Source organism: Neomonachus schauinslandi, chromosome 3 (assembly GCF_002201575.2).
Source record: "Neomonachus schauinslandi chromosome 3, ASM220157v2, whole genome shotgun sequence".
Taxonomy (NCBI): domain Eukaryota; kingdom Metazoa; phylum Chordata; class Mammalia; order Carnivora; family Phocidae; genus Neomonachus; species Neomonachus schauinslandi.
Genome location: NC_058405.1, coordinates 188,571,355 through 188,599,068, shown reverse-complemented (window position 1 = coordinate 188,599,068; position 27,714 = coordinate 188,571,355). Strand labels below are relative to the sequence as shown.

Below are 27,714 nucleotides of genomic sequence, written 5' to 3'. Positions count from 1 at the left end.
AGTTATGTGGTCCAACGCAGAGTGGCCAGCCCATTTGGTCCTTGGGAGGCTTCCTTCTGCAGCTTGTGATTTCCATCACATGCCCCAATCACTGGGCACCTGCAATCCTGGTCTCTTGTTTCTGAGCACACCTTCGCTGGGATGCCGGTTCCCTTGGGAACCCCACATCCCCCAGGAGCACAGTTTCAGGGCATGGACATGGGCAGCCTCCTTCAGACCTCCTTCATCCACCAGCCTCCTTCAGACCTCCTTCATCCACCAAGTCCCCTCCTCCTCACCACCATCTGACTCCCTCCATCCCCGTCCAACAAGCTGCACACGCAGGAAGACAAGCATGACCCAGATGTTCCTAGATTCTCTCAGCACTCACCCCCTCCTTCATCAAGACCCCTAGAGAGTGAGGCTCAAGGACTCAGGCTGTGTCCCCACTCACCCGCCTTCTCTCGCTTCCTCCCACCACCTTCTGCCTAACTTCTTGTTCAAGTCGAGACTCTTTAGGAAACCCTCCCTAAGGAGTCTCTCTCCAGAATTCCTCCCTGTCTCCTGCTTGATCTGACTGGCCCCACGCCCACCATTCCTGCCCCTGGAAGTTCGCATAATGATTAAGAACACAGGCTGGAGATTGCTGTGTAGCCGTGGGCAGGTCATGTGGCTTCCCTGTGGGTCAGTTGCCCCCCACCCCGTGCTATGAGGACAAGACTCACACCTACTCCATGGGGTTGCTAAGAAATGCAGGGCACTTAGACCTGTATGCCAGGCCAGTTTCTGTTTCTACGGTGCTGTAGCCACCTGCTCACTGAGTGCCCCTTCCCTAGTCACACAACAAGCCTGGCGGCCCAGCCTGGCATGGAGAATGGAGGTGTATGAATTCCACGATTAAGCAGTGGATCGTGCAGGCCATGATCCCGCAGCACTCCACTCTTATCCAATTACCCAATTGTGTCCAGAGGAAATATACTTGGGGTGATTTTGTGCAATCGTGGACATTTAGGTAGAAAGGCATAGTTTCAAAAGAATGGAGTCTTCCAATGAAATCACACAGATGTATGATAAAATTCATTTTTAGAGTGAGAAGGATACGCCCTGTGTTCCCTACCCTCAGTTATCAGGACCTTCTCTCCCCTTCTCTCAGGACTGCAGAGAATAGGTTTCCCACAAATATGTTTACGATAAATGAAATGATGCTATACATTTTAAAGTCCAATTTACAGCTAGGTGATAAAACCAAGTTGAAAGCAACTGTGTACAGTTATAACCCAGAATAAGCTGAAATCTATAAAATATACCTACATACGCACCTATATTCATATACATATTTATCTTATTAAATATATGTTTGTATATTTATATATACATATATATACATATATATATACATATATTAAATATATGTTTGTATATAAATTTCTGGAACGATAACCCGGGAAACTGTTAGCATGTCTACGTCTGGGGTCTAGTGTGGTAATGTTACTTTTTATTTTATATTCTGTGCTATTGGATGTGTTTTTTAACAAGTATTATTTTTACAATAAAAAGCGACATGAAAAATATATTAGAAAGCAAAGAAAGAGAGCAATTTGGGATAATCCAAAATAAATATTTAAAATTTTAAAACCCTAATTTTCAGAAAGTAGGTTAATGCAATGGCTGCATAATACTCTTGGAAATCATCCTCTGATAAAAGAATTGGGAGACATGAGGCTGGTGGTAAATGTGAGTTCTCTTCTGGAAGGTTCACAGGAGAACTTGGCGAGCCCTGGTGTCATCCTAGGAAGGGCCCCTTCCGTTGTGCCAGGGTTGTGGGCTCCTCTGGAGACCCAGCCCTCACTAGCCAGTCCCTTGAGAACACTTCATCCTGATGTCACTGGCCTGACCATTTGGAGGCCGAGTTAAAGCAGCTTCCATGGAAATCCAAATCAAAACCTCAATGAGATACCACCTCACACCAGTCAGAATGGCTAAAATTAACAAGTCAGGAAACGACAGATGTTGGGGGGATGTGGAGAAAGGGGAACCCTCCTACACTGTTGGTGAGAATGCAAGCTGGTGCAGCCACTCTGGAAAACAGTATGGAGGTTCCTCAAAAAGTTGAAAATAGAGCTACCATACGATCCAACAATTGCACTACTGGGTATTTACCCCAAAGATACAAAAGTAGGGATCCGAAGGGGTACGTGCACCCCAATGTTTATAGCAGCAATGTCCACAATAGCCAAACTGTGGAAAGAGCCAAGATGTCCATCCACAGATGAATGGATAAAGAAGATGTGGTATATATACACAATGGAATATTATGCAGCCATCAAAAGGAATGAAATCTTGCCATTTGCAATGATGTGGATGGAACTGGAGGGTGTTATGCTGAGCGAAATAAGTCAAACAGAGAAAGACATATATCATATGACCTCACTGATATGAGAAATTCTTATTGTCTGGAAACAAACTGAGGGTTGCTGGAGTGGTGGGGGGTGGGAGGGATGGGGTGACTGGGTGATAGACACTGGGGAGGGTATGTGCTATGGTGAGCGCTGTGAATTGTGTAAGACTGTTGAATCACAGACCTGTACCTCTGAAGCAAATAATACATTATATGTTAAAAAGAAGAAGAAGAAGAAGATAGCAGGAGGGTAAGAATGAAGAGGGGGAAATCGGAGGGGGAGACAAACCATGAGAGACGACGGACTCTGAAAAACAAACTGAGGGTTTTAGAGGGAAGGGGGGTGGGGGGATGGGTTAGCCTGGTGATGGGTATTAAAGAGGCCACGTTCTGCATGGAGCACTGGGTGTTATATGCAAAGAATGAATCTTGGAACACTACATCAAAAACTAATGATGTACTGTATGGTGATTAACATAACATAATAAAAAAAAAAAAGCAGCTCCCACGGGTGTGCTGGGCATCATTCGCAAAAACAGAAGGATTCCTCTTTTTTTTAAATAATGTAAGGTCAAGGGCAAATTTATTTTCTTAATTGGATTACACGTATCTGATGGACTTTGATAAAAATCCTTTTCCTTGCTTTTTTAAATCAAAGACAAATAAAAAGCAAATATTGTCTTTTGAAACATGAAACATGATCAGTCCGCAGGCTAAATTCCAATAGGACACACAATGACAACTTGGAAAATTTACCAGAAGTAACAATTAATGTATGCTTCCGCAATTTAAAATAGGTATGCTGAGCTCATTTAATCAATACTTATAGCTGCCAAATTATACTCGGATTTGTTTTTTAAGTCAATTTTTAAATTACTTTAAAGGAATCCTGTTTTGCCAATGTTAAAAGTAGCACATGCTCCTGTAGAAAATGCACAAGATAGGGAAGAGTGTTAGAGAGCTGGGGCGCCTGGGTGACTCAGTTGGTTAAGCGACTGCCTTCGGCTCGGGTCATGATCCTGGAGTCCCGGGATCGAGTCCCACATCGGGCTCCCTGCTCGGCGGGGAGTCTGCTTCTCCCTCTGACCCTCCTCCCTCTCATGCTCTCTATCTCTCATTCTCTCTCTCGCAAAAAAAAAAAAAAAAAGAGGAAAATTAAAATCATTCCTGATCTCGGCATGCCAAGATTGCTACTGTAAAAGTTCTCGGTAAATTTCCTTCCGTCTTTTTTCTCTCACATGTGTATTTCATTTCAGTTTTATGAATCTTTTTTTAATTTTTTAGAAGTTAACATTGGGTTTTCCCATGGCCTTAAAATATCTTCCAGAAGATGTTTTTAATGATTGCTTAGCATTCTACGGCATGGGTGTACTAGTGAATGAATTGATTACTATCTTTTTAATCTTTTGTCAAATTGATAAAAGAAAAATGTTCTTGGTAATCTTTCCATTTGCACCTGTCTTATTAATGAGGGAGGGGGGAGGTTGTGGGGAGCGTGAAACTCTTTTGGGTTTCGTCAGTAGTATCTCTTCTGTGAACCTCCCTGTCCTGTATGTTTCGCTCTGTGACTTCTTCTAAGTGATTTCTAAATTGGAGTCGTCTATGTTACTGATACTAAAGCTGTTTTGGATACATTATTACAGTAATGACTTCTCAGTTATCATTTGCCTTTGGTTTTTCTAGCTGGCCTCTAAGAAAGCGAGAAAGAGAGAGGAAGAAAGACACAGAAGGAGAGAAATCACACAGCCATTAAGAACCCATTGCCCACTTTCCGTGCCCTGGGTGCCTCTGAGCCCCACCCTGGCCACCTGGCCCACACCTCCGCCTGTGGTTGTTGTGGGTGGCTAATGAGATGGTGCAGATGAAACACCTGGGCCCCAGAAGTTTCTCACTGAGGTTATGAATTTTATAGGTATTGTCCTACTTTAAATGAGATTTTCTCCAAATATCATTTTCTATTATTAGTTGTATATTTTACTTACTTATATGTATTTTTTTATTATTGAGGTATAGTTGACATAAAATGTCATATTAGTTTCAGGTTTGCAACAGAGTGACTCAGTAAGTCTATATATTACGTGGCGCTCACCACAAGTGTAGTCCCCATCTGTCCCCACCCAACGTTATTACAATATTACTGTGTTCTCCAGGCTGTGAGTTGTATATTTTATATATTTTTTAAATTTTATATTTTATATATATATATTTGCACCATCAGCTAACTGAACTCTCAGGTTATTTCTAGTAGTCTTTAGTTGATTCTCTTGGATTTTCTTGAACATGCAGTCATGGTAAAAACGTGGCTGATACTCTCTCCCTGTCCCCGTAGTTACTCTTCCGGCTCCTTCCCTCCCGGGAGGCTCCAGGCTCTCCACTCTGTTCACCTTGACACTCCCTCTCGTGGTGTGTTTCCCTTGGCTTCACACTTAGGCTCCAGGTGTCGAGAATCTTCTGGATAGTGAGGCGGTTGTGTTTATTGGGCCCTTTGTAGAGGCTGAACTATTCGGAATAGCTGTTTTTGTCAAATATTGCAATCTTGGAAACATGATTTCAGTTGGTGGGTGCTTCCGTTGTTCATCAAGGAAGCACCAGCTCCCTCCACCCAATCTTCAGTCCCTCCTCACACCCCCGGAACCCCGCTCAAATGTGGGCGCTCATTACCTTAGCTCACCACTGGCCTCCGTTGTAATTAGAACCATTTGCTGACTGGATGTATTGTGTGCGTATTAATCTAAAATAATAATAATAACAGAGACTAAGACTTATTGAGTGTTTGTATTCAGTGCCAGGAATTCCAAGTGCCTTTACACGTTAATTTAACCCGTGCATTAATTTGCTATTGCTGCTATAACAAATTACCACAAACGTGGTGACTTAAACCAATAGAAATTTATTTTCTCCCAGTTTTGGAAGTTGGAAGTGTGAAATCAAAGGTGTCGTCAAGGCTGTGCACCCCCCCACCCTACCCCACCCCCCCCAGAAGCTCTTAAGGAGAGTCTGCTTCTCGCAGACTTCTCCGCAGCTTCCAGAGGCGGCCAGCGTCCCTTGGCTGATGGCTGCATCCCTTCAGTCTCTGCTGTGTGGCCACATGGCCTCCTCCTCTTCGGCATGTCCCTAATCTCCCTGTGCTCCTCTCTCCAGAGGACACCTATGATTGCATTTAGGGCCCACCCAGATAATCCAGGATAATCTCCCTGCCTCAAGATCCTTAACTGACCCACATTTACAAAGACCTTATCTCCATATAAGATAACATTTACAGGCTCCAGGGATGGGGACCCAGTATCTTTGGGGGCCTTTATTCTGCTAACCACAATCCTCAATAACTCTGAGATAAGCACTCTTCTCCTTTTCATCCTATGGTAGCATTCAGGATGAAGGACAGAACTACACAGGTTTGCTGTAAGAACAATGCTTTACCCTAGACCCGTGCTGTCCTGTTAGCCTGTCTACACTGTCCAGGGGCGTAGCCCAAGCCCCGTGTGGCTATTGAGCACCTGCAAGGTAACTAGGGAGGATCTGAATTTTTAACTTTATTTTATTCTAATTCATTTGGATTTAAGTTGAGATAGCCACATGTCATGAGTGGCTACCAGGTTGGACAGCGCTATCATGGAGACACTTGTCTTTAGAAAATAGCTTGCTACAGTTGATATGTCTCTTGGCTTGGGACCTGTCATAAACTGTGACTCACATTTCAAAATCCATCAATAAGCTTTATTTTAAAGTATCATCAAGGGGTCTTGGAAGTGTCCTCGTCAAACCCCTCAGGGTTGTGAGAACCCTGAAGCCCGGGGAGGCTGCCTGCCCACAGCCAGCCCTTGAGGGGGACTGTGGGCTCCAGTCACCAAAGATGTGGCTCTCTGCCTCACTGCCCTCATGGGGCATCAGCCACCTAAAAACCAGGGCTGACCCCAGGCCTTCGGGTCTTGCCAATTGTCCTGTTACAGAGCGTTGGCACTTCCTCCCCACCTACGTTTTGTTACTCAGTGTGTGGAAACTATGCCGGACTTGCCGCTCAAACTTCAGTCCAGAGAGTAACAGCCCCAGATGGAGGGATAGCTCTTCTCGGATTTTAACAGACTCCTTTTAACCCATGTCCTCTTAAGGAATCTGGAAGAGATGTGCATTAGGTAGCCTTATTCCATTTTTCAAGCCAACACACTGTCATTCAGAAGAGATGGTCAAGAAGAAAGGCTCTGGGGGCTTGGGGCGACCTTGGTCCTCAGCAGGGTGGGCCTGGCTGGGAATGTAGTAGACAGAGCCACTGTCTCTAATCTTATTATGTGATCTTATTCATGATGAACACGTACATTATAAGTCACACATATACACGGGAGTAGAGTTTGTAGAACCAGGCAACATGGGTTCAAATCCCAGCTCTAGGCCTTATAGGCTGTGTGACCTTGAGCCAGTTACTTAACCTCTCTGGGCCTCCCATTTCCTCATCTTAAAATGAGGATTTTTTTTTTTTAAGATTTTATTTATTTATTTGACAGAGAGAGACAGTGAGAGAGGGAACATAAGCAGAGGGAGTAGGAGAGGGAGAAGCAGGCTTCCCGCTGAGCAGGGAGCCTGATGCGGGGCTCGATCCCAGGACCCCGGGATCATGACCTGAGCCGAAGGCGGATGCTTAACGACGGAGCCACCCAGGCATCCCCTAAAATGAGGCTATTAATAGCATCTAACTCAGAGGTAGGACAACATCGATTAATTCATTTAAAACCCTCAGAACAATGAGTGGTGTGTGGTACACCATCCATAATTATTTCAAGCATAGAGGAAAGCCATCATTTTCCAGACACAAAATTTGCAGTTTTCATTCCTGGCTGTGGGGCCTTGATAATCCCAGCTGAAAGCATCTTTTCAAAACGCAGCATTGGGAATCTCCAGAAAGAGAAACTGGCTGGTGGCAGATCAGGGAGAGGTAGGGCTGCCAGGGCTGGGGGTGGGGACAAAGCTGAGGGGATAATAACAGGGCAGGCAAACAAAAATTAGACAGCATGGAATGTGCTTCAGATCACCAGGGCGGAGCAGTGACATGTCTACAGATCACCAGCAAGTGTGCATTCTTTCTAGAAGAGGTATTGGAATGCTTTTTTTAGGAGGGGCTTTGTTCGTTTGCTTGTTTCATTTTTAAAATTAAGATATCGTTGAAATGCAGTAAAATTCGCCCTTTATTGCACCGTTCTGTGAGTTAAGCTTTGTCACTTTAAGGTTTGGACCCAGGGAGACTCTTCTCTTGCTCCCTCCTCCCCCCCCCCCCCCCCGGTTATGCCAATCTGGGCTCCAGGAACTCACACTGGAGGGGATTCTGGAACTGGGGTGACTATACTCACTGCCCAGCAGAGCCCCGGGCCATAAGCAGAAATCTGCTGAGGGTGAGTGGTTTGGATGGAGGGAGAATGCCAGCTCCCCGTTGGCATGGGAGAGTGGGGGGCTGTCCGGGTTTCGCCCCACTCTGGCCTCCAGCTGTCCCCGCCTGGATGTCCTGAGCCCTCGGGCCCACACCAGCTTCCACCACGACTCACTTCTTCAGAAGCGGGTCCATTCGTCTCAGCCTCTGTGGCTCTCTGCTCTCCTACAGGAGAAACTGCACCAGGAGCTTCCCGCGGACGCTCTCCTGGGATCCCAGAGCTTAGGAAGTCTGAACCAGTGGCTCTCCCAGGGCCCGGGGCTCATGAGAGGCAGGGCTGGAATTCATACTCAGGTCTCTGGATTCCAAAAGCCACATGCTCCCACACCACCCAGCGTGTCTCCTTGCTCTGAGCATTCCAGAAGCAGAAACCTTTTCCCATGTGTAATGTCATCTTGCAGGAAAAGATGACGGTTATCTGAGGCCATGGGGCTCATTAGATACCACCTGGAAACCCAGGGCTTTCCTTCTGTCTGATTCCTTCTCTTTCCCCTCCTCCTAAACATCTGCACAGTGAGCATGGTGATGGTTCTATGTAGGGAGAAGGAGAGAGAGGCACCGTGGGATTCCAGAGACCTGGTGTGCCCCAGTTATTTTATAGATTTCAGAGTGGGCTCTGAGAAGCGAGAAGTTGGCTAAAACCTAGGTATTTACTGGCAGAACTGAAACCTGGCTGTGTGAAGACTTGTAGAAATGTGAACGTCTTATAAAACAGAACTGGTTTCAGGGCAGGGTTCAGAATTGGGGCCTCTGAGGACTTTTCAAGACATCAAAAAGAAATCACTAGAATGTACCTGGCAGATACCATCTGGGTAGTAGGGCCCACAGCTGGTTCTTTCCTTTATACCCCTCCACGGAGTTTTCTGCATGGAGCAGGAATAACTTTCAGAATGGAAAAAGGAGTTTCTGGAGGACAGGGAAAGGGTTGGTCACACACAGTGAGGTGAGTGAGGGGCTCTTTATTTTGAATCTACCGTTAGTCAATCCTCGAGGGCAGCTGCGGTCTGGAGAGGAGATGTGAGCACGTGTATGTTACTCAAACTGGGAGCGAATAACTTTTCTGCTATCTGTTCTGGTGGAAAATATATCAGGTTGAACACGGGACATAAGAAGAGGTGGGATGAGAAATTAAGTGCCCAGCATTACCCGCCAAGGCCTCAGGGACAGGTGCACCCGCCGCGTGAAATCACATGTATTGTACCAGCCGTCACACTAAATCAAATTAAGAGCACCCAGCCGCCGGGGCCTCTCGCGGTCTATCCAGGTGCCAAGTCATGTTGAAAGACAGGCCCTGAGGCTCTTTCGTGAAGGCAGCGGACAGACGCCCTTTCCATGGGCCGGGGACCACTCCGGCTTCTACCCCCAGCTCCCACTGTGCCCTCCACTCTGCCGTGCTTCTGTGTCTGTCCTGCTAGACCACAAGCTTTGGGGGCGCGGGATAGTGATGTCTTCCTCTGGTCCTTTCCCGACCAAGCACAGGGCCTGGGATTCAGCAGACGGAATACATGAGTCGAGCTGAGCTCATGGGTAGTGAATACCCAAAGGTCCAACTAAATATTGTCATTAATATTGGGCCAGACTGCACTGCCTCTCATACCAGAGCCTGCATCAGAATTAGCTGGAAAGCCTGTTAGAACACAGGTTGCTGGGCCCCATGCCCAGAAGGTCTTGGGTGAGAACTGAGAGTCTGCATTTTTTTTTAAGTTTTAATCACCTCCCACTCTTTTTACTTTATTACTTTGTGTGTGTGTGTGTGTGATAAAAATACTTAAGATAGGGCCTACCCTGTTAGCAAATGTTTAAGTATACAATGTGGCATTGTTGACCATAAGCATACAACTAGATCTCTAGGAGTCGGTCGTCGGTACAACCAAACTTTGCACCCTTTGACTAATAGCCACCTCGTTCCCCCCTAGCCCCCTCCCCTGACAACCACCATTCAACATTCACAATAGTTCACTTCACCTGTGATACCAGCTGTTTGCATTTTCCACACATCGGGCACTTTTCCTCACCACCAGCCCGGTGCCCCATAATTCAGCACAGCTCGGATGCGACCCAGAGACCACACTGGACCCCAAAGACAGAGGGTCGGGTCCTACAAGACTGCTTCTGCTGCGGATGTCAGTCATGAGTCTCGGGCTGTCCCCTGTACTTCCGACTGATCAGCTATAAATTGGGGTTCCCACGACTCCCCCCTTGGGTTCTGTAATTTGCTAAAACGGCTCACAGAACTCAGGGAAACAGGTGTACCAGTCTATTATGAAAGGAGACAGAGGAACACCCAGATAGAAGCGATGCGGAGGGCCAGGTGTGGGGGAGGGGGCACCACCCTCCCGGCGCCCCCCGCCCCTGGTGCGTGTTCACCAACCTGGAATATCTCCAAACCCCGCGATTTGGGGATGCTTATGGAGGCTTCATCATATGTAGGCATGATTGATCATTAACTGTTTCCATCCCTTCTCTGCTTTCTGGGGAAAAGAGTGGGACTGAAAGTTCCAAGCTTCGCATGGCTCCGTCTTTCTCGGGGCGAGCCCCCATACAGCCGCCCACCAGACATCATTTCAGTGGAACAGAAGACACTCCTATCACCCAGGGATTTATGAGCCCCTGTGTGAGCAAGTGGGGTCAAAGGACAATTGCTAGAACAAAGGATGCTCCTAGTGCTCTGATCACTTAGGAAATGACAAGGGTTTTAGGAGTCTGTGCCAGGAACCAAGGGCAGAGACCAATATATATATTTTTTCTATTATTTCAGTGTGCCTCCAACTCTGAGGTCCTCAGTTCATTTCCTTTGGGAATATACCCAAAAGTGAGAAAGTGTTTTCATAATGGCTGCACCAATTTACATTCCCACCAACAGCACACAAGGGTTCCCTTTTCTCATTATTTTTCATCTCTGATACTAGGCATGCTGACAGGTGTGAGGTGATAGCTCATTGTGGTTTTGATTTGCATTTCCCCGATGATGAGTGATGTTGGGAATCTTTTCATATACCTATTGGCCCTTTGTATGTCTTTGTTTGAGAAATGTCTATTCAGTTCCTTTGCCCATTTTTTAATCAGGTTACCTTTTTTTTTATATTGAGTTTTAAGAGTTCTTCATATAGTTTAGGTGTTAACCCTTTGTTGGATATATGGCTCGCAAACATTTTCTCCCATTTTATAGGTTGCCTGTTCATTTTGTTGTTTCCTTTGCTGTACAAAAGCTTTTTTGTTTAATGTCATCCCACTTGTCTAGTTTTGCTTTTGTTGCCTGCATTTTTGGTGTATACTTTGAGTTTCTAACAAGCTCCAGGGTCATGCTGATGCCCCTGTTCCTGGGACTGTAAACTTTGAGTAGCTGGGCCAAAGTTACTGCCACGCTTGTACCGTGTCTAGGGAAGGGGACTGTGTAAGGAATCACCCGAAGGAGTGGCAGAGCACTACTGAAAAAATTCAAGCCAATATTATCCTGGGAATGTGAAATCCCAGGAATCTATTGCCTGAGGTCACTAACTGGGAAAGCCAGATGACTTTGGAGCCGTCCACTTTCTAGTGCTTAACACACCATGACCAAGGACAGGCTGAGTGTTCTTTGGATAAGACCCTTTCGTTTGTTTTAGCTAGCTCTTAATTTCTGTGTCCTATGGTGACATATGGCAACATGTATGAGTTGCTTCGGACAGAAGTTATCCTGCCTTTGTTCTTCACAAATCTGTATTTGCCACTTAACCAAGTAAGGTCAGAGAATCTTCAGAATTAAGCTTTATGCCCTAAAGCTGCCCTTTTCTGTAATTTGTTCTGTGGCTGTCTATAAATGATTATTTTTAAAAGTGGCACCTAAGAAATGAGTTGAAAACATACACATCTGACTGTTTTGCTAACTTACACTTTTGCTCTTATGACTACCTTCCGAGGCTCCCCGGAGTCTTGAGATAGACAAGGGAATGAATGCCTTACTCCTTAAATGAGGAAGGATTGACGGGTGAACGACGCTGGGGTTTTGAAGTAGGAGTGTGTGGACAGAAACTGACCACAGCCTATTTGAATGGGAAATTTCTGCATTCCTTCTTAGAGTGATTTGCTCTTGCCTAGGTATCCGTTTTTCTTTACAAATAAATATTTAAGACAGAAAGGTGAAAGTAAGCTGTGTGTGTCATTTTCTCAACTGAAGAGTAACCAAAATCAAAATAGTAAATTACATGATCACTAACATATTGTTTCTTTTAATAAAATAAGAATGGGCAGAGGGTAAGGCAGGGAGGTTCCCACAGGACTGAAGCATGAGCAAAAGTATTACTTTCGAATCAAGAAGGAATCTTCCATCTGGAGTGATAACCGCTTATAATATCCCACTAATAAGTAGAAACATCAATGAATAAATCAGATTCTGCAATGTGCCACTATGAGACCGCCTTGCTTTGCACACTACTTTTTCCTCCTCTCCCTTGAGAAATGGTGAGCCCCTCAGTTTCCCAAGGAGGGCCATGGTAATTAAGTCCATGTGCAGCCAATTGCCTTTATTGAGTGTAAGTGAATTTATAGGCAGCAAGTGACACTTCTGGAGGCTTCTGTGCAGGGGTACAGACTGCTTTCTTTAGAACACGGGGGAAATTTATGAGCCTGCTGACATTAATGGAGGTGGCTGGACGAGTGGGGGTGGGGATCGGCCGGAAGCCCCTCCATCCATATATTTTTCATACTTGATGAAACACAGATAAATCTCTGTCCTGGGAGTCTGAAATGGTGGGACCCATTGAAGCACAGTGTCAGACCTCAAGGGAAATATTTATCATTTTAGTAGTTCTGCTTTCTAAATCACTGCAAACTCTAGAGCTGGTCATTTTCACGTTTGTGCAAGACTTTTTGACAATACGCATAAATTTTTAATAGGCCCTCACTTTACCAAGCGTTCTGTACCTCATACTCGCTAACTGAAAGATATAATAAGGCATGGGTGTTTTTCTCCTCAAGCTTCCTCAATAAAAGCGTATCCAGTCAGATGGCTATGTCAAATATATTTTTATAAGAAAGTAACATTAATCATGGAGTAGATTCTGTAAGAAACTAACATTGCCTTTCCCCACCAACTTCTGTCACATATAAATCATAGTTTCTAGAGCTGAAAGGAACTTTAGAAATGGTCTAAGAGGAACACCATACTTATTTTTTAACAAACTGAAGGCATAAACCTAGCTCAAATACACCATGTGGCAGAGGAAAGCGAAATAGGTACCCCCCCCCAACCCCCATGACAGAGCGCTTTGCTTGGCCACACAGCTAACTAGCGCAACAGCCCAGCTTTCTTCATTTCCAGGAAACGACTATCTTCACGATGCATCTAGCCATCAGATGCTTCTTTATTGTGTCTAGAGCTTTATTTTGCATTTTTATTACTGGAACCTCAACCAACCGTTGCTTCCCATCACCATCGGCTCAGTCCGTGTGGGTCCCAAAGGTTCCGGAGCTGCTCCAGGTCAGGGTCTGCGTGGGCAAGTCACTGAAACCTGCCGAGCTTCGGTTTTCTCCGAATTCCACTGACAGCAATAGGAGTACCTACCTCGTAGGACAGTTGGAAGCAGTACATAGGACGATGGCATCGAGTTCTGAGCACATAAGTGTTAATAATGAATACACTACTATGGAAGGTTCTTTGCAATTCCTTTCAATACATTGACTAGGTCAGGTTATCCAGAAATTACGCTGCATTTTCAATGACCATAGGCCGTCACGTTGAAGACATTCAGGGTACAGGCAATATTAGCAGATTAGCTAGATTAGCAGCAGCTGACGTAGGGAATGGACCTGTTGGCTGGGGGCCGAGGACATCGTCCTTTCCAGCTGGAAAGGACATCTGACTTGAATAGTCTTCCCTGGTTCCGCGAAATCATCAGCTTTGTCCAACAAATGCCCTATTTTGAGTCTGACTTTGGTTACATCATACAGATGGCAGTGCAATCATCCGAAAAGAGAGGGGAAAACCCTGGACCAGAAGAGCTGTTAGAAGCTACCCAAACAGGGGCTCCTGAGTGGCTCAGTCAGTTAAGCATCTGCCTTCAGCTTGGGTCATGATCCCAGGGTTCTGGGATCAAGCCCCACATCGGGCTCCCTGCTCAGCAGGGAACCTGCTTCTCCCTCTGCCTCTTCCACTCTCCCCCGCCTGTGCTCTCTCTCTCTCGCTCACTCTCTCTCTCAAATGAATAAATAAAATCTTGAAAAAAACAAAAAAAAGCTACCCAAACATGCTGTTCTATCCCACCTCCGACAACCAGAGGCCCAGGGCCCAGGCCTGCGTTCCCGGCCCTTCTCTGTCTCCCTGGCAGTCTCATCCGGGCACATGGCTTTCCATCCCATCCAGGCTCGAGAGACGTGGAGATCTGGCAGTCCACTCGGAATCACTCAGATGTCCGGGGGACCTCCTGGGCTCCACATGTCCAAACCCTCATTCCCTCCGAGCTGCCCACACACAGCCTTTCCCATCCCAGCAGATGGAGAACCCACCCTGCCAGACACCTCTCCTCTCAGCCCAACTTCTAGTCCATCAGAAAATGCCATTGGCTTTACCTTCAGAATATGCCCCAAATCCACCCACTTCTCAGGCCTCTGTCTTCGCTGCCCCTGGGTCTGGTCTGAGCCACATCAGCGCCAACCTAGGCTATGTGGCCTCCTAACACAGTCCTGCACTCATTCTAGCCCTTCCCCCCCCCCCCGATCTGTTTCAGCATGCTGACAGTATTCACTACCTACTGCTGCTAACGTATCACTCCGGCTTAAAACCTAGAGGCCAGAAACCCATTGAGAGTCTCACCATTGCGGTGGATCAGGAGTCTGGACTTAGCTGGAGCCTCTGTTCAGGGTCCCAAAAGGCTGCAGACAAAGTCTCGTTGGTTTTCAAGCTCTGTGGCGGCAGGCAGCACGCAGTTCCTTGTGGGCTGCCAGACCAAGAGCCTTGGTGCTTGCCGGCTGTTGGCTGGAGTCACCCCCAGCTCCTGGCTAAGTGGGCCTCCCAGTCTGGCAGCAGGCCCCATCAAGGCCAGCAAGGGAGAGGTCTGGGAGCAAGGTGGGAATTAGAACCACATAGAACAATCAGAGAAGTGACATCCGCTCGCCATGCTTGCTGTACTCTGTTGGTTAAGCCAGCCACCAGTCCCACCCACACTCAAGAGGAAGGAAACACACAGTAGCACGAACACAGGGACCGCGTACAGTCTATCCACCACAGAGAGGAAGAAACATCCTTTAAAACCCTCAGGCGGGCCATGACCCTGCACCAGCTTCCTTTGCACTCCTGGCCTCACTGTCCTGCGGCATTGGCCCCGACCTGCTTCTCCCAGACATCCAGATCAGCCCATGAACACCTCCCTCCCCAGAGCAGGTGCTGTGAGGATTCTGCAGGACCCCCTCCCCAGGAATTCTCACTCCCAGACGTGTCCCAGCAGGGGCTGGGAGAAGGGAAATTAGAGGCATGCGATTATGGTGCTGGAGACTTATTCTATAGGATTTTTTAAAAATTACACATCGTGATTTTCTTGTTGTTGTCCATCTCCAACCTGTTTGTATTTTGACTTTTGTCTCTGGCTCAGTTGTTATTTCAGAGAGTACTTTTAGATTTCCAAGGGGCTTGAAATCAGACCTCAAGTGTTTATTCCCACAAACATAAACAGTTAAGTGGTAGGAAAATTCAATGTTATGTATACTAATAAAAGCAATATGATCATCTCAGTTCACACAGAAAAACCATTTCATAGCATCAAATACCCACTTCTTATTTTAAAATTTAAAAACAGAAAGGCCAGGATTAATTCTTGGCATAATAAAGTGTAAGATGAATAAAAACAAAGACCTTTATATCTTGTGTTTACTGCTTTTTCCCAGTGCTCAGTGTCTACCACATAGTAGATACTCAATAAATAAGCTCTGAATTGGTGAATGAATGAGTAATGAATGAATGAAATATCCAGTATTTCTTAAAACAAAAGAAAGCTCTGCACTTAATGAAGAAACACTGTAGGCCTTCCCATGAAAGGAAAGGACCATATGGGTGGATGGCTTTTGCCCCTAATAATAATCTGTGCCATAATAGAAATTGTTTTCAGTAGGATGATATGAGAAAGAAATGAGAATAAATATTTTAAAGCAAGTGGCAAAATGTATTTTTAAATCAATGATAGACTAAAGATGAAAGAAAAATATGTGAAAATTTAAGAAGTCCACAAATGTTAAAAGGACTTGAATAAATGGCCAGATAGGCCACGTTCCTGGTTAAATGGAAAGAGGACACATCTGCTCTAGGTAATTTATAGAGAGAGTGCTATTCCAATTAAAATCTCAACAGGATTATTTATTGAACTTGAAAACACAATGCCATTTTTCCTTCCTGTTGTTCTTCTCTTCTTGTTTTAATCCTAATGGCTTTAATAATTATGTTTTCAAGTATATTATAAAGAAAAATAAGGTAAATGCATTATACTGATATGAAAGCATAAAAACATAGATCAGTGGAGCCAAGTAGAGAGCCCAGGCACTGACAAACAGATGGAAATAAATAGTGTATGATAAATTAAGTAAAAAAAAAGTCATAAGAATACAAACAACATAGTTGCAATAACTAGATTGATTTAATTATTAAGGTCAACAAGGAGTAGAAAGCAGAATGGAGAATTTAGCCCTCCTAGAGACAGGTCACAATTTTCTAACTTAAAGAAACAAAAATATTGTCAAAGAAAATTGGACTGATTCTACTGTAAAATTTACAAAGTCTGTATAATAGTCAAACTCTAAAATAAGACATAAAAGGAAACCAACCAAATATGACATTTGTTTTTATTGTAATTTATTTTAGCTTATCGTTTTATTTAATTATCAACATAATTCTCATATGCTATAGCAAGGAGAACAATACTAAAACGTACAGGGAAGAGCTTGTTGGCCTTCCTCTGTCCATCCACATAGCTGTGCGTGACCCCAGCTGCACCACACTGTGTCACTGTTCACTGGTCTCCACGCACCTGTAGACAGAAATACACACCCATGAGGCTCTCTTCCTCCCTCTTCCCTCTATAACGCACATCACTTCCCAGCCTGTTCTTTCTCCTTGATATTCTACCATTAACATCCCCGCTATTCGTATAGAGCAGATATGTCTTGGTGAGAGCTGAATTTATTCATCCGTACGAGTGCTTACGAAGTGCCCGCAGTGAACAGGTAAAGAAGAAGAGATGAAGTCAGGTCCAGAAGCTGAGTCCCACCACGAGGCTTTACCATAATTGTAGAACCATTCCCCAGTGGGCGATTATTTGCGGGATTTTATTACAGTTTTTATTATTTACAGTTTTTGCTAGTACAAACAGCACATCACAGAGTACCTCTGCTTTCATTTCTGTGAGGAGTCATAACAGTAGAATTGTTGGGGCAAACGTTGTGGAAGGTGTTTAGAGCACACATGACAGCAAAAGTATTGGGAATCCATGGTCTAAGGGCTCATGCAAACACAGCAAGTGGCTGTGATGAGCGGGGGCGCCCTGGGCATCCAGGTAGAAGTCTAAGCCGGAATCCAGGCTCTTCACATAAGGAACCATTTGCCTTAGGATAAGTTGCTTAAACTCCTGAGTTTCCAAATGTCCTCCTTTGCAAAATGGAGAGAAATGCTCATCTCGCAGAATTTCTGTAAGGATGAAATGAGAAACTATTTTGCAAAAGGCATGTGTGAAAATGCATTGTAAATGTTCGTGCAACAAGCATATGAGATGTTAGAAGTTCTGCTACAAGAGTGGACCCAAGAAACCAGGAGACACAGATATGCACGGGGCATATAACAAAGTGTCAACCTTACTAGCAGCCAAAGAAACTCAAATTCACATCTGGCTTCCATTTTACAATATGATGGAGGCATCAGAGGAAGGAGAGAGCTAACCTACTGGTGCAACAGGTGAGCGGATCGCCAGAGAAGCCGGGCCCCACCCCCCCGCCCAGGAGAAGCAACCAAGTCAGGCTCGGGTGTCCTTTCTCGGCTCTTCACCCAGGGCTTTCTGTCAGCAGCAGGTCTCAGGAGATCTTCCAGAGAAAAAACATACATCCAGGAGGGGAGCACACCCCATGCCCTGGAGTAATCTCACTGATAAAATTTAGAATGAGGAAATTTTTAAAAGAATATTTATAAGATCTGTCAGTACACATCCCGTGGTTATTTCAGATATGGAAATAACCACCCAAATGTCCTGGAATGGGAGCTGAGACAATAACTCATTGATCACATTTTCTCAACACACTTGGCTCCGGGCTGACAAAAGAGCTTTTTCCATTTCCTGGTGCAGGAAGATAGAGCCGCATGGTGTGCTTGGGTGTGAATTCTCTTCTTTTGGGAAGTGATCAGGGGGCTTTTCCCAGTGTACCACCATTACCCTGCGTCCCCCGGACAATCACCTCTGATTTTCCCGAACAGGTTGGTGTAGTTAGCAGGAGATGCCCATGAAGTGTGAACTCAGGTGACCTGCACTGGGTTGGATCAAGTGCACGGCAGATTTAGACAAGCCAGGTCGGCACCTTGGCATCTAAAAGACAGTTTCTCTGCCCCAGTTCTGGCCCCTGCCTCCAGACTGGGGAGCCCTGGTGGAAACAAATTTCAGGCACAATAAGGAAATGGCAACACCATTGCCTGAGCCACCCAGATAACCAGGCAAACACTATTTGTACAAAATAAAATAAGGGATACTTCCCACTTCACCCTGTGGAGATGGAGAGTGGGCAGGAGGGGCCACTGGCCTCCAGGCAGAATGGCAGCTTGGGTTCCATGTGCCTCAGGATGGAGCTTCTCTCTTGGGCTAAGAGAAGCTCAGAACAAACGCCATATCTGTAGGGCCAAGACAGGGTTTGGAAGCGGCATCATGGGCCAAGGATTTGGGTGGGGGTGGGGGAGAACCAAGTGAGAACAGATTAGGACCACACAGTGGGATCCCTTGCCACCTGTGAAACCCACACAGAAGCTCAGTTAGGGGAGAGCAGGTGTGATGGGTGCAGATCTCGCTTAGGAGCTAAGAGGTTGGAGGCCTTTACCCTAAATAACTCTGATCGTGCAATGTGGAGTCAAGAACAGGACTGATAGAAGAAGCTGGAAGGAAAGACCACCACAGCTGTCCAACCCTGGAACAACTAGAACATCCCCTAGAAGATTCATTCTCTGGCAGGGACAGGGACCTGGTGGCTCCTCGGCTTCCTTCTTTTGTACTATTCCAGGAGCAGTCCAGACTGAGTGATATGGAAATGTCATTAATTTTTTAAAAATACTAAACAGTCTCTAGAGTTTAATATATAATATATCCTACATCCAGTGTTCAGATTCAAATCTTTCTAAATATACTTAGGGAAAGGATTCAATGAATCACCTCAAATAAAGCCTATCTTTTGGAAATTGGGCTTACTTTAATACAAATTTAATTTTGTTCCAAAAAGCTGAATTCTTGCTTTAAAATAAATGTGACCCCCATGGGATGTGCCGGCATCTGGTGGGCCAGTGACTCAATGCTAAGACTCTGAAATATCTGATGAATCCAGTCATTTCAAGCTCCATATCCGCTTCTCAGGCTTTGTGTTCTCAGACCGTTTTCCCCTTTCTTGCTTCTCCTTTTCCGTCCTGTTCTGTAGACTTGGTGAGATGAGGGAGCCATGCCACGCATGGTCCAGGGGATCTTTCATGCAGCCATGTGCCGAGTTCCATTTTCTGCCTCGCCTGCTCCATTAGGTGGTCGGGTGCCGGCCTGCTTTGACCTTGCCTGTTGCAGCCATTGGAGGACAAATGGAAGTTGGGGTGGGGGGGGGGCGTCCGGGAATGACATCACAGCGCAAGCTGCACGTTAACTTGGCAAATCAGCAAAACGATGAAATGTCAGAGATAATCAAATGTCTTTGGAATCAAGATTCAAAGTATAATTGAGGGAAAGCTGTGATTTCAGTACTTATGCACAGAGGCAGCGTGTTTAACATAATCATTTTGCAGAGATTGTTTTGCTAAAATTTAAGTAGAGAAGATCCCCACATCCATTAAAGGGTTTTCCAAACTGCAAAGAGAAACCAAAGTAATTATCCAAAAACATCCCCATTCTTCTCCACCCCAGATATACCTACCTCAGCAAGGCCTTCGGCTGTCAGATAAGGGGACACATATTTTACTTGGCCGAAGATTTTAATTTATGCAAGATAGTCAGGGAAGACCTCTGATACGATGACATTTCAGCGTGTGTTATCTCTGCGGATGAGCATGTCTCTGAGGAGGGAGAATCCAGGTAGACGGAGGAGTAGCTGGGTCAAGTGAGCAGGAGGAAGGTGGTGGAGGTCCAGCCAGGGAGGTGGCAGGGGAGTGTTACAAAGGCCATTGCAAGTGGAGAGACCACGTCATTTAATGTGCAAACCAGGACACTTAAGAATGAAAGGGGGTGCATTATTAATTGCATATGAACGAGGCCTGTAAGCACGGACATAAGTTAATTATGGGGACACTGGTTTCACTTTGAGTGAGACAGTTGGCAGACTTTGGAGCAGAGAAAGGGCACAATATGGCTTCTGTTTTAAAAGGTTCACTCTGGCTGCTGTGAGGAGTGTAGTGGGAACAGGAGCAGAGGGGGCAGCAAGGATCCACTTCCTTGTAGGAAGGCATGGAGAGATGGTGGTGGCTGGGACCAGCGCAGGCAGTGAGAGGTGGTCGGACTGCCGGGGTGGCAGATGGATTGAACAGAGATATGAAAGAGGAGAACACACGAGCAGGATTCTAGATTTTTGCCCCTGGAGCGACTAGAAGAGTTCCCATATTCTGAAATGGGGAAATGCAAGAGGAGGCGGAGGAGGTTGGGGGGACAAGGTGAGAACAAGGGTTGAGTCTGGGCCATCTGAGCTTGAAGAACTCATTGCACTTTGGAGGGGGATGCTGGGCAGGCAGTTGAATGTAGGTCTGCAGCCCAAGGGACAGACAAGTAGGAGACTGGACATTGGGAGAGGTGAAGCCCATGGTGCTGTTTGAAGCCATGAAACCGGATGAGAGCCTGATGGGTGTGCACAGAAGAGAGCCTAAGGACGGAGCCCTGGGTCCCCCAGCACCTACAGGTGGGGAGACGAGACCCTGGCCCAGAAGGCTAAGCAGGTGGTCAGCAGGGGCAGGAGAGCATGGAGGGAACCCAATTAGCACTTCATTTCAGAAGGAAGGGACAGTGGAGAGCTCAAATACCGATTATAGGCCATGCAATCTGAGCTCCTTCTGTGTGAGGAAGAGGAGGGGGGCCTAAAAGGTCAGAGGAGGGATGAGAGAGGCAGAAGGAAGCCAAGAAAGAGAACCTTCCAGAAAAAAAAGGACTCAGCCATCTAAGAGATCCAGAGAGAATGGAATGGAGTTGTAAATCATCCTCAGAAGTCAGAAGCAGCAAACTCATCGCCAAGCTCATGGATTAGCTTCCTAGGGTGACCATAGCAAGTACCATGACTTGGGCAGCTGAAAAAGCTGGAATTCACTCCCTCACAGTCTGGGGCTCCAAGTCCAAGACCTCCATGGTGTCGGCTGGGTTGGTCCCTGCACAGGCCGTGTGGGAAAGCTGTTCCAGGCCTCTCTCATTGGTATGTGGACAGCCAGCTTCTCCCTATGTCCTCACACGGTCCTTGCTCTGTGCATGTCTGTCCTGGGGTCCGAATTTTCCCTTTTTATAAAGACACTAGTCATACTGGATTTGAGCCCACCCGACTCCACCCAGTATGACCTCCTCTCAACTAATGCTATCTGCAATGGCCCTATTTCCAAATAAGGGCACATTCTGAGGTCCTGGGGGTCAGGACCAGGCTGGCCCATCCTGGAGAGCAGTGGTCCCATCCCCCAGTGAAGAGAGGGGGCCAGCCATCTCTGCCTGATGGCAGCTCCCCACTCTCCTCCCCCAGGACACATTCAGACAACCGGTGGCAGATTCCTGGGGAGGGGTGGGTAGGAGAACTTTCCAGGCCAAGAGCGCATCATTTTGCAATTCCGGTTGTTTGAATGATATCGATGTTCCCACCATGTGTCAGCCCTAAGCACAGCGGTGGGTTTTCCAGACAGGGGCCTGGATGGGCACCAGTGGTGTCCAGACTCTGTGGGTGGTGGGCATACACCATGTCTGTGCCCCAGGGAAAGGACCACCTCTGCCCCTGGTGATGCGGGGACTACGGAGAAGGCGAAGACAGAAATGACACACCCGAGGGGGCAGTGGAGTCCAACAGAAACCAGATACGTTGTTTCCACTTGTAATCTTTCCTGACACCATGTCATTGGAGAGCCTCAGTTACTCCCCCAGCAGTCCCCAGATGGGCTGTCACCTGCAGCCGATGCTGTCAGCCCCTAGCGGTTTCTGCCAGAAACACGGTGGGAACCAAACTAATATTCTCTTCACTCATCCCCAAGTTGAAGCCGTCTGTCCGCTGCAGGGTTTACAGCTCATGGGGTGCTGAGTCCAGAGCGCCGAAACACTCCTCACCTCGCAGCTTCCTGATGATGAGCAGCAGGAGAGATCATGTCCAGCTCTGAGCACCCTGATTCGGGAGAGGGAAGGCCACATCCCCATCTCTGCCACCACGCACAACTGAAAATGTGAGGGTGACCACCAGCAGCCAAGGAAACATAAAATAAAATTCAAAACCTGTGTTCTCTCAGCATGCTCTAGGTGACTAAGTCACAGGGACAAGGCTAAGGAGAGAAGCCCAATCAGTGCAAACCCAGGTTGCACTTGAATATCCCAAAGCAGGGAAGCAAATGCCGTGGGGACGGAGGGCTCCTTGATGAGGGAGGGAGAACATGGGTGGTGTGAGCACAGGGAAGTGTGTGTGTGTGTGTGTGTGCATGTGTGCATGTATGTGTGTGCAGGTGTGTGGGAGGTGAGACAAAACTATCCGGCTACACTGTCATTTCTAGATACGAATTTTAAAATATATCTTTTAAATGTGTACCTTACAACAGTTTTTACATTTTTTAAGGTCAAGACATCCAATTTCAGATTATCATGAATTATTAAAACTAATGTCACTAAAAAAATTAATATGTTCTTTTATCTGTTAAAAATAAATATAGTTAATACTATTTTGCTAAAAAAAGTACTATGAACAATATAATATTTTTAAATCTTACTATGACAATGCATGTGTGATATAATTAAGAATTCTACTTTAGAAATGGCACATGTAAATCCTTTTGGGTTTTAGTTTATATAAGTTTCTAGGTTTGTTCTGTGTCCTCACAAACACTCAAGCTTTGAAGTGTGGAAATAAAATTAGACGGCGGAGCTGCCTGTAAAGGTGGCCGCCAGGGGAATGGGTGAGTGGGTGCACAGAAGAGAGAATGCTCGAGCTTTTAGTCCAAATGTATTCGCAGGCCAAGTGATGCACAGAACAAGACAGACTGTGGTCAGGCAGTTTAATAAGCATTGAGATTTGATTCTTGTGGACAAGCAGTGTCTGAGGTCAACTATTATGTACCAACCATGTTATTGTGGAAGGTGAGGGCATTGAGATAAGAGCTGACATTTTAATCTTCAAATCACTCTCTCCCATCACTGCACCCAGAATCTAGTTGGTACTAATCAGGTGTTTGTTGATTGACTATATGGATGGATGGATGGATGGATGGATTGGTAGATGGATGGATGGGTGGATGGATGGATGGATGGACGGACAGATGGTTGGATGGATGGGCAGACAGGTGGATGGATAAATGAGTGCGTGAGGCCCCCAAAGTAGCTACAATGATGGCAGCTCCATTGACAGAATGGCGTACTTAGTGTGTGATCTCCGTCGTCTTTGTCCCTGCATTTGTCCACACATGCCCCATTGTATTCAGTTCCTTTCAAAGCAAAGCTGAGGAGCTGAGTCATGTTCCTACTGAATGAGCCCACAGGAAACGTTCAAGAGACCTGAGATATTTTGTCCAGACAATGATGTGACTATTTTTAAATGTTTTCAGAGTAATCCCACAGAAACAATGGGGTCACACCAGGCAGGCCGTGCTGGCTCCTCAGCATGAACCAGGCAGTGGCCCCAGCTCAGAATCGTCGTGGTCCTCACCATCACGCATCTGCCTAAAAAAAAAGTTTCATTTAACAATATCCTTGAGGACACAGTAAAAAATAATTGTATTAAGACTTGACCCTTGACTACACAGCTTTTTAATATTCTATGTGACAAAATCGGGAGTGCAGCCTTGGGCTGCTCGTGGAAATAAGGTGGCCGTGAGGAAGCAAACCTGTGAGGTCGTCTGCCTGCAGTTGAACCAGCCACTTTCCATGGAACGTTTCGAGAAAATGACCGACAAACTTTGGCTTTTGAGAGACATTTTCTCAAAAGTGAACCAAAGGAGCCTGAAAGAAAAGCTCTGACCTAGCAAAAATTAAAATTTTGGCAATCTCATAATCACCTCTGTGAGCCCTGAGAGCTTCCCCATTACTTAGAGTTTCGGTTTTGAGACTAGTGTAGTTATTGACGAATGTGATTTTGATATGATGGGATGTGTCAAATGTGAGGACAGAATTTCCTCCCAAACTTCAACCAAAACAGCACACTGCGGCAGAATGAATACAGAAGCACTTATGAGCACGCGGCTACCTTCCATCAAACCAGACATTAAAAAGATTTCAAAGATGCAGAACAGGAACGCTCTCCCTATTTTGTTTTGTTTTGTTTTGGAAAATATAGTAAAAATGTTATTTATGTGAACATATAATGAGTTTATCATTGTTATTTTTAAGTGAATTTAAAATGTGTATTTTAGAAATTTCCCGGTTTTAATATTTATTACAGTAAATATCAACAGCTATAACTCATATAAACAAAAGCTCCTTGAGATATTAAAAAATTATCAAGAGTATAAAGGGCTCCGAAGTCAAAAGTTTGAGAACCACTGCTGTGGACTCATCTTAAGCACGGTTGTCTCCTCTAATCCTTAGATTCTCCATGTTGGTGGATTCGTGGAACTTAGAAATAGTAACTACACATGCCTCCTGAAATTCCTCAATATTAAGTTGCAAAGTCTGCTTTTTAAAATGTAGAAATTATACGGTGACACAAAAAAATTACTATTTGGAACCCATTCGAAATGGAGCCTTAGCCTTACGGAAACCAAAACTTGCGCGCGTATTTCATGCACTATTACTAAATTTGTCGTCCGAACAACTCCATCCTTCTGTTTAGTTTCAAAATCCTGTGTTTATCCTAAGTTTTAAACAGGAAGAAGTGATTTGTGCTTCTGTCTTCATTCCTAACTCAAGCACGGAGTACCTCAATAATTTAAAAAAAAAAAAAAAAAGAGGGGAGAAGAGTACAATCTGTTCTAAAGAGAGGTGTGTCCATCTTGGAGTAACAATTACCTGGAGGAAGCAATCCTCTAGGAACATGGCCGGGTCCTGCTGCTCCTTCGAGGCACTGTGTCCAGCCGCGAGGGGCAGGAAGCTTCCACCCTAAGAGCCCTCCCCCATTTCAGTTACCACGGGCAGAGCCAGCCAGTGGGAAGTATAATAGAGATGACGGAGATCATTCCTACTTGATTTCCCTCTCTTTCTTCCTCAGGAACTTAACCGGCACATTTCCTGAATACCCTAACGTGGAAGAAGGAGGGTCTGCCATTATCTTTTCCAACAAGACTCCACAACAGGTACGGAGATGCTTGAGAAATAAAACACAAATCTATTGTAATCCCATTTCTTTAAACTGTAACCTGAATGGGTTCATAGTGTCATTAGTTTTGGGTTATTCTCCTGCAAATATTTACGTGGAAATATTTCGATGTTTCATCAATTATGTACTTTCTTTAAATTTTTTTATTGTTATGTTAATCACCATACATTACATCATTAGTTTTTGATGTAGTGTTCCATGATTATGTACTTTTAAATTTATTTCAAAATGAATTCATTCTTCCTCCTGTCTAACCTTTGAAAGAGACGTGACAACACATGGGGCTTACTTTCTTGGTAAATTCTGAGCAGCTTGATTTCAAGGGCCCTTTATGTTCTGGTCCCTGCTTGCCTCTCAGTGTCATCTGCTGTCCCCTCGTCCCCCATCTTCCTTCCATGAGCCCCAGCAGTCCACCTGCCTGCCCTCCTCATGCCCCATGTCACTGTACCTTCAGTGTCTTTCTGCACGTCATGCTCTCCTCTTATCCCAGGCTGGCCTTCTACCTCTTCTCCCCTGCTTCATTCCTGCTCACCTGTCGAGAGTCAGCTCTTTGCCATACTGATGTTCTTCCAGAGAAACATCTCTGTAGATGCTCCAGTGGCATCTGATGAAATTGACTTCTAAGGCTGTTTTTAGAGATGTCTCAATAAACTAGAAATAGGAAAACTGTTCTTAACCTCAGAGTATTAGTCATAGAAACCAAGAGAAAATTAGCATCATGCTCAACAGTAGAGCACTAGAAGCATTGCTATTAAAAGTGAAACTCACACTCATATACTCAAGCTGATATACTGGACCACATAAAACTCAAATGGCAAAAAATATCATAATTGGAAGTAAAATCATATGATAAACTGGAGAAAATATTTGCAACATAGGTGATAATACCTACCTTTCATACATAAAGGGTTCTTAGGAAATAATAAGAAAAATCTAAACACCTCAGTAGAAAAGAAGGCAAAAATGTTAACTTAATTTTTAAAACTTTAAAAATCACTAGCAAAGAAAATCAAATATAAAATAATATTACTATATCTCTTTTTACCTATAGGATTGGTAAAAATTTTAAATCATAATCATCGCTGGAGTTGGTGAGCATGTGGAGAAAAGTCACTCCCACATATTGTAACTGGATGCATAAATACATAAATTGGCATGACCTTTTTAAGGGACATGCACCAAGTAAACATCAGATGTTTAATGCGTATACTCTTTGACCCATAAATGCTATTTAAGGAGTTTATATGAAACAAATAATTAGACAAGTTGCCATAGACCAGAGACAACAAACTTTTGTCATAAGGGACCAAATAATAAATATTTGAGGCTATGGAACACAGATCCTCTGCCACAACGACCCAACTCTTCTATTCTAGCATGAAAGTGGACACAGACCGTAGGTAATGAATGGGCATGACTGTGTTTCAATAAAGTGTTATTTACAAACTGGGCAGCAGCCCAGATTTGGCCCATGCATATGATTTGCCAACCCCTGCCATAGATGATTGAAACAGCTGTTGGGGGCCGCCCCGTTTATAGCACTGACAAAGAGAACAGGCTACGGTTCATGAGGAGGGAACCAGTTAGGGAGCATGAAACACTACACAACAGTAAAAGCTCTGCTACAAATCAGGGTTTCTCCACCTCAGCACTCCTGACCCCACAGTCAGCCTCCCATCCCCCTGTGCTCCCCCGAGTGAGCCGTCAGGGTCAGAGGGACGTGCTCTTGCCCACCTCCCTGTCAGGAGCTGACACAGCTCCTCAGCCCCCGCTCCAGCCTCTGGCAGACTCCTGTCCTCCTCAGAACTCAGTGAACACATACTATCCACCCTACAGTGTGGCAGTTCATCAAGCCCTGCCTTGAGTGACTGTCCTTTTGACCTGGTGTTATTTCCCTTTGTTACCCTGTGAGGTGTTGTCGCTGCAGCTAAATTGTCAGGACCAAGCTGTGTCGTGAAAGTCCATGGCCAGGGACTAAATGTGTTTCATGTTAGTTTAGAAAGGTAATAATTACAGGATTAAGCATGTTGGTGCAATGACTACATTGTGTACACAAGAAACATTCAAGAGTAGGGTTAATGTTGGCTAAAAACAAAAGAAGATGAAGATGTCTGGCTAATACATTAAAATAAGACAAAGAAGGCCACAAAGCAGCATGACTTATAAAGACAGGTGATGGAAGAGTCTAAACAGGGTAGAGGTGATCAAACACTGTCCCCCCACCTGCCAGGTCTGCAGCCTCAGGGGGCTCCTTCCCTATGCGCCTCCCTCC

General features: G+C 45.3%; 1 protein-coding gene across 1 annotated transcript in view; it reads left to right on the top strand.

The window, feature by feature from the left end:
- Positions 1–27,714, top strand: part of IQCA1 (IQ motif containing with AAA domain 1) — a 159,203-nt gene that overhangs the window by 46,235 nt on the left and 85,254 nt on the right. Inside the window, exon 7 of the mRNA XM_021678956.1 lies at positions 25,335–25,419. Coding sequence (XP_021534631.1) covers positions 25,335–25,419 — 85 coding nt within the window. The remainder of the gene's footprint in view (positions 1–25,334; positions 25,420–27,714) is intronic.